At 41.8% G+C, this 12643-nt stretch overlaps 1 protein-coding gene across 2 annotated transcripts; it reads right to left on the minus strand.

Moving 5' to 3' along the window:
* Nucleotides 1-1056: 1056 nt before the first annotated feature.
* On the minus strand, nt 1057-12430 carry LOC310798063 (myosin heavy chain, fast skeletal muscle-like; the record flags this gene model as incomplete). 2 transcript variants are annotated; one of them, XM_083660545.1, is made up of 39 exons in its annotated part: nt 1057-1105; nt 1213-1341; nt 1433-1528; nt 1633-1737; nt 1823-1993; nt 2100-2225; nt 2325-2528; nt 2623-2931; nt 3357-3481; nt 3606-3771; nt 3876-4059; nt 4155-4351; nt 4438-4556; nt 4707-4833; nt 4926-5315; nt 5424-5514; nt 5599-5744; nt 5823-5999; nt 6084-6326; nt 6423-6678; nt 6761-6897; nt 6980-7103; nt 7183-7300; nt 7415-7502; nt 7615-7679; nt 7812-8115; nt 8207-8377; nt 8464-8613; nt 9644-9762; nt 10457-10595; nt 10712-10815; nt 10905-11003; nt 11085-11148; nt 11241-11333; nt 11421-11517; nt 11610-11637; nt 11745-11901; nt 11994-12134; nt 12224-12430. In XM_083660545.1, 39 exons carry the CDS (start codon nt 12428-12430, stop codon nt 1085-1087), a joined length of 5787 nt encoding a protein of 1928 aa, XP_083516671.1. In that variant the 3' UTR covers nt 1057-1084. The 2 variants fall into 2 exon arrangements, with proteins under 2 accessions (XP_083516671.1, XP_083516670.1); XM_083660544.1 differs by having other exon boundaries at nt 11994-12137.
* Nucleotides 12431-12643: the final 213 nt, after the last annotated feature.

Raw genomic sequence — 12643 nt, forward strand, 5'->3', positions numbered from 1 at the left:
AGCTGAGTTCAAAGACAAGTTTCCTTTACTGTGTGCTGATGAAATTTAGTAGCCTAGGATTCAGTTTTAATTTCAAAGTTAATTTCATTGTTTGTTTTGAGTTGACCTTTAAATTCAGCTCAAGCAACTAACCTTGCTAGCTTTGCATACAGAATACTATTTTATGTTAGGCTATAGTGCAAAATTGTTTTTGGTTCATTATGAAAATGTGATGGGATGAACTGGACACCATATTCTCAGTAGCCTACCCTATTTAATGGGAAACCGCAAATCAGCAACTGTTGTTTACACACAAACATTGACTTTATTGACCTCAGAGATTACTTATGTGTACTTATACTGTATATTATTCAACTCATCATGAGAAGACCTGTCATTCAAGCCTAATATGAAGGCTCTATGACGATTTTGAAAAAACTGCCTCAAAATTGGCAGCCATCTTGGATTTGAAGGTCAAAAATAGGTCAAATCATTATATAAACACCAAATATGTATTCCTTGACCAGAATAAGCTCTGAAACCATGTATTGTGCATCATTGTAGGTCAAAGCATTAAAAAGTTCATTTCCACAGCAGCCATTTTGGATTTTGGTCTCTCAAATATTTTCCCCGCCTTTTTTAAAAATACACCCCGGCTAAATTTGTTTATTAAGCCTCCTAGATGACAAATCCATTGAGAAACGGACCTTCGCTCTCCACGGTCACGGAAGTGCCACAGATGACCCTACTACTGGGGACTGTTGAACCCAGGTGTAGAATTTCTGGGAGCTAGGGATCAGAGTTGGATATGGGACGGGACTTATTGTTGGTCAAAGGGTCGACAAAAGCATAGTAAATAAAATACAAAAGCACACTTAAAGAATCTATAAGACTCATTTGTCAGTTATGATGGGCTCTTTGGCACCGACTATCATTCTTAACAGAGAAGCACATAACTTCTACCAGGTCAGATGCTTTGATGCTTTCCTGTTCAAAGGAATGAAGCTATGAATAAAGACAAGACAAGTATTTGTGGTGATATTTATTGTATGCGATCAACAATGTCATATTTTATGACTTCTTGTGATGCTTTTAATGAGAGAACTTATTCAGCTGCTTCTTTTCCCTGTGAAAAATAAACACATTTTCAGACAAACTCAAACAAAATGTTTCAATAATTTCAAAGTCAATATTCAATGAATAAACATGTACTGATGAAGGACATGTGTTTACCTTGGCGTCACGGCTCTTAGCTCTCATCTTGTTGACCTGAGACTCGGCAATATCAGCTCGTTCTTCAGCCTCCTCCAACTCATTCTGAACCTTCCTGGACTTTGTCAGGTGAGTGTTGGCCTGCTCCTCCTGTGAAACCATCATACATTCTCATTGCAAATCTGAAGACTAGAGTGAAAACTGAAAATAGATGGAGCATTGTTACATGATTTGAACTTACCGCTTCCTCAGCCTGCCTCTTGTAGCCCTTCACCTTCAGTTGCAGCTTGTCTACCAGAGCCTGCAGCCGGACGCCATTCTTCTTGTCCTCTTCAGTCTAATGTAAGTAGGAACATGAATGACCATTAATAATTGACATATTATCTTTTAAATTTGTCATTTAGTTAATAGAAATACTGTCACAAAGTAAGCTTGGTATACCTGGTATGTGAGTTCCTTCACTCTCCTCTCATATTTACGGACACCTTTAACAGCATCTACTCCACGTCTCTGTTCAGCTTCAACCTCTGCCTCCAGCTCACGCACCTTCAGAAATGAATTATAAACTATGAGACTCATTCTGCATATTTTGTAATGTTATTTACTGTCATCTGTGTAACAGTTAACTTACCCTGGACTCCAGTTTCTGGAGCTGTTTCTTGCCACCCTTCATGGCCAAGTTCTCAGCCTCATCCAGGCGGTGCTGCAGGTCCTTGACTGTGGTCTCCAGGTTCTTCTTCATCCTCTCCAGATGAGAGCTAGTGTCCTGTTCTTTCTTCAGCTCTTCAGCCATCATAGCAGCCTAGAAAATGAAACATTTATGTTAAATAGAAATGCCATATGACATTCATATTATTCCAGAGGTATGGCTGAGATCTGGATGGCTATGAAATAAAATTTGAACGCACATCAGTGATGGCTTTCTTGGCCTTCTCCTCTGCATTTCTTGATTCCTGAACACTGTCATCTACTTCACCCTGGACTTGGATCAGGTCAGCCTCCAGCTTCTTCTTTGTGTTCATAAGACTTGTATTCTAGGAAGAGGAAGGAGAACACTCAGTTTAGCAATGACATAATGATGTGCACATGAAGTGTATTGATTATAGTATTGGTAAATTAATTATTTTGTTTACTTGAGAGTGCAGCAGTCCAACACGCTCACTAGCATCCACCAGCTCTGTCTCAGCCACTTTACGGCCTCTCTCTGTCTGTTCCAGACCAGCCCTCAGCTCTTCAATTTCAGCCACCATGAGACCATTCCTACGGTCGACCATAGCAGCTTGTTCCTTGAAGTCTTCCTGCGCTCTGAGAGCATCATCAAGGTGCAGCTGGGCATCCTAATGTTACGATTGTGTTGTAGAAACAGAAACAAGATCAGAATGTATCTGCACATAGAACAGCATGTATACAGTTGTCATGTGATGTACCTACCTTGAGTTGTCCCTGGACATTCCTCAGCTGCTTCTGGGCCTCAGCAGCCTGCCGGTTAGCATGACTCAGCTGAACCTCCATCTCATTCAGATCTCCCTCCATCTTCTTCTTGATTCTCATGGCATCGTTCCTGCTCCTGACCTCAGAGTCAAGGGTGCTCTGCATGGAGTCAATCACCCTCTGGCTGTTCCTCTTGATCTGCTCCATCTCTTCATCTTTCTCTGCCAGCTTTCTGTCAACCTCACCTTTGACCTGGTTGAGCTCCAGCTGGACACGCAGAATCTTGGACTCCTCATGTTCCAGAGTTCCCTAAAATGTAACACATAGCCTGTGTTGTCTTCTGAATGTAATATTGGGCATGTCTCTATTGTTCCATAATATGTCTACATTTCATGGAAAAAAGATACCTAACAGACATTCGCAATTCAAATGTTAAAGGAACACTGCAGATTTATATATATATATATATGTGTGTGTATATATATGTGTGTGTGTAGATATAGATATAGATATAGAGTCAGATATATAGATATACAGTATATATATAGATATAGATATATATGATATGATAACTTTTATATAGCCTACTTATCACTGGTCCACGACTTGAGTCAAATCAACTCTCAATAATTGTCAAACTAAATGAATGTGTGCAAAACTGTTTACAGTTTTCGGATATACTAATGATGTTATAATGATAAAGCTGGTTTAAGCCTTCCAAGTTGAAATTTCACCTCAGCCTCCTCAAGAGCTGACTGGATCTCTGACTTCTCTGTCTCCACCTGCTTCTTGGCCTTCTCCAGCTCATGGACGCTTTTTCCAGTCTCACCAATCTGTTCAGTCAGGTCTGAGATTTCCTCTGCAGAAGGTTATATTTAATATTGCAAAGTCAAAGAAAGCAGGCTATGTGTCTCATTATAACTGACACACATCATGAACATATTTCAAATCACTATTGCTAACAGTATCAGATGAGAACTCACGTTGCAGGTTCTTGTTCTCCCTCTTCAGGGTCTCCAGCTGATCCAGAGCTTCCTCATAAGAGTTTTTCATCTTGAACAGCTCAGTGCTGAGAGAACGAGCCTCTTTCTGAGCTCCCTCAAGCTCTGCCTGACCCTCCTCGAATTTCTGCTTCCATTCTGCCAGAACCTGCATAGTAATTTAAAATGAGCAATGTTAGCCTAACCAATTTTGGAATGATTATTACTTTGACACTTCCAGTGGCTGTGACAAGGTAATCCGTGTCAACCCACCTTATCAAAGTTCCTCTGCTTCTTGTCAAGGTTGGAAGCCAAACCATTGGCTCTCTCCACATCAATCATGAGGTCCTCCACCTCGCTCTGGAGCCTCTGTTTGGTTTTCTCTAGAGATGCACACTTGGAGTTCACAGCCTCAATCTGTTCCTCAGCTTCCTGCAGGCGCTGGGCAAGCTTTTTCCTGTTAAGCATTTGCGAAATGTAAGGATTCATGTATTGTTTCTAACAAGTATTTTGTAGCGACCATTAGGAAAAAGAAAATCTTCATTGACTCACTTTGACTCTTCAAGCTCCTCAGTGCGCTGGATAGCATCAGTTTCATACTTGCTCCTCCATTGGGCTACTTCGCTGTTGGCCTTGGACATTCCACGTTGCAGCTCTGCCTTGGCCTCCTGCTCCTCCTCAAACTGCTCCCTCAGAAGATCACAGTCATGGCGGGCTGATTGCACACCGTGGGCAAGGGCGTTCTTGGCCTGCAAAAGATTATTAAAATACAAACCAATGAATAAATGACCATACAATCCTTAAAAACCTTGAAATCTCTGACAATTTTCCTCACCTTAACTTCCTCCTCAATTTGTCTCTTCAGCTCCTCAATCTGCTGTGTGAAGGCTTGCTTGCCTCTGGTCAGCTGGGAGACAAGGGCTTCTTTCTCCTCAAGCTGACGACCAAACTCACCTAGAGGGAAATTGATTTTGTTGTTGTTGAAATAGTATACACTTCCAAATGGCCCAGGATTAATGTAAAACTATAAAATGGTCTTATTATGGTTTGAGTTCAAAGTACATTGGTATATTTTATGAACAAGTCAGTAAAAGTAAGACTTGCCATTCTCTGTCAGCAGTCTTGCTCTCTGAGCACTGACGTCATTTATCTGGCGAACATTCTCGTCATTCTTAGCCTTAAGTTCACTGAACTGGTCCTCGAGGGTGCGGCACATCTTCTCCAGATTTCCCTGTTTATCAACGTTAGACAGATTCAATCATATGTGTATTGTACAATCAAGTGTATATTGTATATATGTATAGAAATAGCATTATACTGTACCTTGGCTTTTGCCACAGCTTCCATGTTGCTGGAGAGGTCATCAATCTCCATCTTGTATTCACACTTCTCCTTCTCCAGCTTCTGCTTGACACGCTGCAGGTTGTCAATCTGTTCTCCCAGCTCTGCAACACTGTCAGCCTGCTTCTTGCGGAGAGCAGAAGCAGTGGATTCATGCTGTAAGGTGGACTCCTCAAGGTCACGACGCAGCTTCTGGAACTCAGCTTCACGCTTCTTGTTCATCTCAATCTGAGAAGCAGTCGCTCCACCGGCCTCCTCAAGCCTCTCACTGATCTCTTCAAGTTCCCTGGAGAGGTCAGCTCTCTGCTTCTCAACCTTGGCACGAGCAGCACGCTCAGCCTCGATCTCTTCCTCCAGTTCCTCAATACGAGCCTTGAAAGTTAAGAAATATTGTTACATGAATGTACAGTATGCAACTGACACATCGCATGAAAACTTCCTGACAAGTTTGACATCGATTTTAAATCAAACATTCCACACCTGGAGCTCTTTAATCTTCTTCTGTAGCTGAGCACCCAAGGATTGTTCATCTTCAATCTTACTGAGATGTTGGCTTATCTCAAAGTCCTTCCTGTTGAGTAAAATACATCATCATAAGATATTGGTTGCAATGACATATTTTGTGCATCCAGTTTTCAAATTCTGTCCACATTACTTTTTGATTTTCTCATCAGACTGCTGTTTGTCATTCTCAAGATCCATGACGGATTCCTGGGCCAGTTTCAGATCACCCTCAAGCTTCCTCTTTGATCTCTCAAGGTCCATGCGGAGCTTCTTCTCTTGCTCCAGAGAACCTTCAAGCTGCAAAATAACACATGTTTATAATTACAGCAGACATATATTCTCATTGAATTGCAAATAGCATGTTCATGAACTCACATCATCCACTTGCTGCTCAAGCTTGGTCTTGGCCTTGGTCAGAGTGTTGACTTTGTCTTCCTCTGCCTGCAGGTCATCAAGAGTCTGCTGGTGTGCCTCTTGGAGGGCTTTCTTCTCCTTTGTGAGCTTAGCAATGCTCTCATCTTGAGAGGCCATCTCTTCAGTCAGGTTCTTCACCTGATTATGTAAAAGCATATTGTCATAATTGGGTAATTATTCAAATATTGGATGATATAATAAACATAGTGAATATCCATGAACCTTGTTCTCAGTGGCATGCTTCTCCTTCTCCACTTTGGCTAAGGTAAGCTCCAGGTCATCAATGTCCTTCTTGAGCTCAGAGCATTCATCCTCCAGTTTCCTCTTCTTAGCAGTTAGCTCACCATTCATTTCCTCCTCATCCTCCAGTCTCTCACTTGTCTCTTTGAGTTTTGCCTCCATCTGGATCTTATTCTTGATAAGGCCCTCACATCTCTCCTCAGCATCTGACAGATTCTCTGATTCCTAGTTGGAATAAATGTGAGAAAGGGGAAATATTTAAACATTTACTCTGGAAGAGTTGTGAGAAATCAACAAAGCTTTCTGTTGCCATTTACTCACACATAAAGATGAAGCCTGCAGATCATTCTTCTCCTGCACGACAGCCACCAACTTCTCCTCCAGTGTCTTCTTTGTAGCCAGGGCTGCGGCGAGGTCTGTTTTCATCTTCTCATAGTTTTCCTTCATGTTCGCCAGCTCCTTCTCAGTTTCAGCACTCTGCAGAAGGGGCTTAATCTTGTAGTACACCTTCATCCATGGCCAGTGTTTCACATTCATGAATGAGCGGATATTGTACTGAATGCCGTAAATGGCTTCCCTATGAAAGGAAATCAGTGTTATGGGTAAAGTCATATTGGTACTGCATTCAGCCTGAATATGTGGTTAGAATGTCCACTTGCCTCCTTGCCGTCATCTTCACATACTCCCTCCTCATGAGGTAGGCACGGGCAAGAGCCTGAGTCATGGTGACCAGAGAAGCAAGCTTCTCATCTCGCATCTCCTCAAGAACACCAAGTAGACCAGCTTTGAAGAACACCTGACAAGAATATAAAACTATTATAGACCATTTATTTTCATGAATGAAACAGATTATAGTTGGTTCTTACTCAATTGTTTACCTTGGTGTGTCCAAATTTATACTCATCATGAGGCACATCGATAGACCCAAGCAGCTTCTCAGAAGCCTTCTTGTTGTCCATGAATGTTCCTTCAGGGCACGCAGCGGCATTCAGTACTTTGTACCTATCACAAAACAGTTAATGGTCACATTCGGGACCTTCTTTTCAAAGTTAGACCAAGTCTGTGATAAATTAGATGATACCTCTGCTTGAAGTCAGCATAGACGATTCTGCTGGGGAAACCTTTTGTGCAGATTCTGATACCCTCCAGCACACCATTACACCTCAGCTGGTGGATAACCAGGAAGTTTTCCATCAGACCTGTGAAGAAGTTATTTCAGAATTTTCAATGACAAAGTTAAAGTCTCACTCCTGCTAAGCTAATGACTGCAACATGTACAGAGAATATAGAAAATTGGTTAGCTGTCAGTGTACCTGGAGTCTTTGACTCATTGGGAATCAGGCAACGTACAAAGTGAGGATGAGTGCTCCTCAAGTTGGTCATAAGCTTGCCCAAGTTCTCCTGTAGATACAAGATAAAACCAAACATTATTTGTGAAAAGCATAAAATTAGAATAAAAATTGCATTTGAGGTTCATCACAAAAAGGCATTTAAGGCTGTTCTTAGAATTTACCCTGAACGCTGCGGACACAGTCATCATGGAACCACCCTTCTTCTTGGCTCCCTTGCCGCCCTTCTCTGTTGATTTGTTGATTTATTAAAATCAAGACTTTATCATTCATCTGACTTTTCTCAGTAGTAGTTTATTTTAAAGACAAAACATTAATTAATTCCCATAAACATAATAAGCATTATAAAGTGACACTGTACCTTCAACAACAACAGGATACAGGACAGGCAGCAGCTTAACACTAGACTTCTGGTACAGCTGAATCACAGAGTCGTTCAGGGGATCCTTGTTCTTGTCCAGCCAGCCAGTGATATTGTAGTCCACAGTTCCAGCATAGTGCACCAGAGAGAAATGGCCCTCAATCTTGCCTTTTTTGGCTGGTCTGGGCTTCTCAAATGCTTTGTTTTTACCGAGGTGCTGGTCGTACAGCTTGTTCTTGAAGGTAGTGTCTGAGGCCTTGGGGAACATGCACTCCTCTTCAAGGATGGAGAAGATGCCCATGGGCTGTATAAAAAGTGCAAATACATACATCATGAAGAGGCACTGTTCTTGCATATCGTGAATTCTAACATAACATCACCACATTATTGTGTACCTTTTCAATGAGCTCAATGCAGGCAGCCAAGTCCATGCCAAAGTCAATGAACTCCCAGATGATACCCTCCTTCTTGTACTCCTCTTGCTCCAGGACAAACATGGTGTGGTTGAAAAACTGTTGCAGTTTCTCATTAGTGAAGTTGATACACAACTGCTCCAAGGTGTTGAACTGTTGGCGGAAATAGGATTAAGCTAATATTATCACAAATGTTACAAGGTTATCTTCTCAATCCATTATCATGAATGCATACTTACATCAAAGATTTCAAATCCAGCAATGTCCAGCACACCAATGTAGTATGTCCTTGGCTGCTTGGTGTCCAGTTGCTGGTTGATGCGGATGACCATCCACAAGAACATTTTTTCATAAATAGACTTAGCCAGGGCGTTCACTGAGTTATTGACCTGAAGAAAGGTTTAATTTGAATTAATACCATTTCAATCATGAGAGACCAGAGGGTAGAATTAACAAGCAAGCTTTATTCACGAATGGCATGGCGATAAGATCTATGGCATGAAATGGCATGGCAACTAATTCTATGGCATGGCAGCATGGCAACTAGTTCTTTGGCGTAATGACTCCGTGGTAAGATGCCTCTCTTCTTGAGGTGAGAGAGGAGGGCATCTGCTCGGACTAGGATAGAGAATAATCCCCCCCCGTAGGGGATTCTTCAGGAGTCAAGACATTCGTGGTGGACTGGGGAGGTGGGTGGGGCGAAACACAGCTTCAGAGGATGGGATGCGATCAGCCCAGGTACAGTGACCATGGAGGAGAAGGATCAGGGAAAGAGGACGATGACACGCTGAGCATGGCTACAAGTACTGCCACGTCATAGCCTCGGCATTGACGTCATTACCGACGTCATATTGGCAAGTTGAGGGGCTGATTGGCTGTTGAGGATGGGGTGATGAGTCACACGTCACAGCGGACGTCACACTAGGATTACGCTTAACGTCACACTAGGATTATGCTTGCGTTAGGAGCTGATGCCTATTGTGATATGATATGAGGTAGCGTGTCTGGTCTTCATCTTGAAACTAGGTCGAGACCAACATTAGAATCCAGTGTCACAAAGAGGGTCCTCTCACAGATTTAATCAATTACAGATCCTTTAACTCAAATTTACACATTCGATTATTTTATATATTTTTTGCCTACAGGCCAAATACTATATACGGTACTGTATGGCAGTACCATTTTAACTGAAACATAACTAACAATATGGCAATCAACACATGCAGTGACAGGTAACAGAGGACATTCAGATGCTAACTCTATTCCAGATACATGTAGCTCATGAAATTCCTCCAATACAACAGAAATATTGTCTAAATAATTCAGCTTCTTAAGGTACTTAACCACATTCATGCACTGGCCCTTGACTTAATTATTAAATTGTATAGAATGAATTAAACAAGAGAATGAATTGCTGACCTGTGGCACAGTCTGTCCTTTGGTGACATACTCATTTCCGACCTTCACTCTGGGGTAGCACAGAGCCTTCAGCAAGTCAGCCGAGTTCAGGCCCAGCAAGTAAGACACCTTGTCAGCATCTGAAAATGTCACAAAAATACATTTACTAGATATATGACTGATTTGTAGAGTTTTTTTTATGGATTATGGATTGGATTGTCCGTCCGTCCGTACGTCTGTCCGTCCGTCCGTCCATCCGATGTTCGTTAACGCGATATCTGAGGAACGCCTTGACGGAATTTCATCAAATTGGCCTCAAACATCGACTTGGACTCAAGCATGACCTGATTAGATTTTGGTGGTCAAAGGTCAAGCTCACTGTGACCTCTCGAACGCCAATTTCAAGCTTGTTAACGCGATATCTCAGGAATGCCTTAATGGAGTTTCATCAAATTTGCCTCAAACATCGACTTGGACTCAAGAATGAACTAGATTTTCGTGTCACTGTGACCTCACGAATGCCATTCCCAAGTTCGTTAAAACGATATCAAGAACGGCTTAATGGAATTTCTTCCAATTTGGCCCAAACGTCGACTTGGGCGCAAGGATGAACGGATTACATTTTGGTGATCAAAGGTCAAAGGTCAAGGTCACTGTGACCTCACACACCCAATTTCCAAGCTCTGTAACGCAACATCTCAGGAGCGCCTTGACGGAATTTCTTCCAATTTGCCTCAAATGGCGACTTGGACTCAAGAATGAACTAAAGGCGGAGGCATAAATCCGCGGTGCAGTCATTCTAGTTTCTTACTCATCCACAAAGTTAATCCTCACTTTCTGTGCCATCTGGCTCTGCCTGCTCTTCACGCTGCTTCTGTTTGAACTTCATGTTACCATGGTGGAGCACAGCACCGGTAAACTTGTAGATGGCCATCTTCTCTTCACCGGTGAAGCCCAGAATATCAATAGCATTCTGTATTCAATAGAGGTATTGACACTGTGTGAGTCAATATGGAAATTACATTTTACTGAGTAATTGTGATGGAATAGTGAATCTTTAATAGATTAAGAAAATGAAACATCACTGACATCAGTGGCCATCAACTCATCAACGTCATTAATACTGGCCACAGTGATCTGACCCATGCTGCACATGGGGAAGTCATAGGGGTTGGTGGTGATGAGCGACATTTCTGGAGATCATAAAAGGTTTAAAGTAATGGTTATGGACCATGTGAACAAGGTGGGTTGATTGAACATTGTATCACAATGTTTAGCTCACCAACAATCGCAGGTATGTGGTTGGTCATCATCTGGAAGAAGATGTGGTAGCCTCTCTCCTGCTCAAGCTGATAGGTCACTCTAGACTTCTCCAGCAGATCTATAAGTATTGTTCTTAACTCAAAATCTACACCACTGATAATGTTAGTCATTCTATTTAATATGTGAATGTGATACTTACATGTCTCAACATCAGCACTAGCCAGTTTACCAGTTGCGCCAAAGTGGATTCTGATGAATTTACCCTGTTTTGAATAGTACATTGTTCAACATTCCTCTGCATATGCAATATATTATTGAAGATGTTTCTCACAGTTGAAAATCTCTCCATACTTACAAAACGAGAGGAGTTGTCATTCCTCACAGTCTTGGCATTACCATAGGCTTCCAGCAAGGGATTGGCTGCAATAATCTGGTCCTCCAGTGAGCCCTATAATATGTGTTTTTATATATTAATTTCAGTCGTACATTTGTATAAAAAAACAACAACAACTCTCCAATGTTTTTAGAAAAATACCTTCTTTGAATCCGTCTGTGGCCCACCCACTGAGATTGTTGCAAAGTACTGGATGACACGCTTGGTGTTCACAGTCTTTCCAGCACCAGATTCTCCACTGGGGATGGATATGTAGATTCAGAGAAATTAACTCAATTCATTTGATGCTATTGGTCTTACAGAGGTAGGTGCTATAGATGTAAAACTTACGTGATCAAGACAGACTGGTTCTCCCTATCTGCAAAAGGAAACATGAATTCATATATTTCTTATCTGTATTACTTATATGTAACATGAGTTATGTAGTTTATTGATAGTTTATACATTTTATTTACAAGAACGTACCAACAAGCATGAACTGGAAGGCATTGTCAGAGACAGAGAAGATGTGGGGTGGAGCCTCCATACGCTTTTTGCCTCTGTAAGCATTTACAACCTCCATATCGTACACTGGGAGCCACTTGTAGGGATTCACAGTTGCACAGAACAGCCCAGAGTAGGTCTGAAGGGGATGAGAGAGATATGACCACTCACAGTATGTTGTATGAGTCCATGTGCAATATTACACTTTACTCCATAGGCAGAAGAGCTTACGTAGATCATCCATGCTGCATAACGCTCTGCGAGGTTATACAGCACAGAGGCTTCATTGAGATGGGTCATCATGGCCATGTCCTCAATTTTGTCATACTTGGGAGGGTTCATAGGGTAGACATCATCCTCCTTAACCGTCCTCTCCTGAAATATTGAAACACAATTTCAGCTTATGTTGAAATTCCAACGGTAAGTTACACTGCTGTGAGTTTCATGAAGCTTCAACCTACCTCCTGGGTGGTAAGGACTTTGACAGTGACTTTGTCACCATCTCTCTTCAGGATTGTACATTTAAGGTACAGCTCCTTAGCATCAGCCACATAGCCAGCGGTTTTGGCATCAAACGGTGAGGCTTGAGCCTCAATCCTCTCCCTCTCTGGCTTACGGAGATAGATGGCGGCCTTGCCATAAAGCTTCATCTCCGCGTCAGTACTCATGTTGGCGGCTTTCTGTAGATTGACAAAACAAAAGTAACTTTCCTCTTATCTGATGTGCATTGTTTGGTTTGGAGACTGAACACTGTATAATACAAGGATTCTTAATAGTAGTTTAAATAGAGAAAACATAACTCACCTTTTTCTACCACCCAATCACAGAGGAACTTCTCACAACCCCTAAATAAAACAAATCGTATTTTATGATGTTTGAGT

Source organism: Poromitra crassiceps (genome assembly GCF_964638095.1).
Source record: "Poromitra crassiceps genome assembly, chromosome: 25".
Lineage (NCBI taxonomy): Eukaryota > Metazoa > Chordata > Actinopteri > Beryciformes > Melamphaidae > Poromitra > Poromitra crassiceps.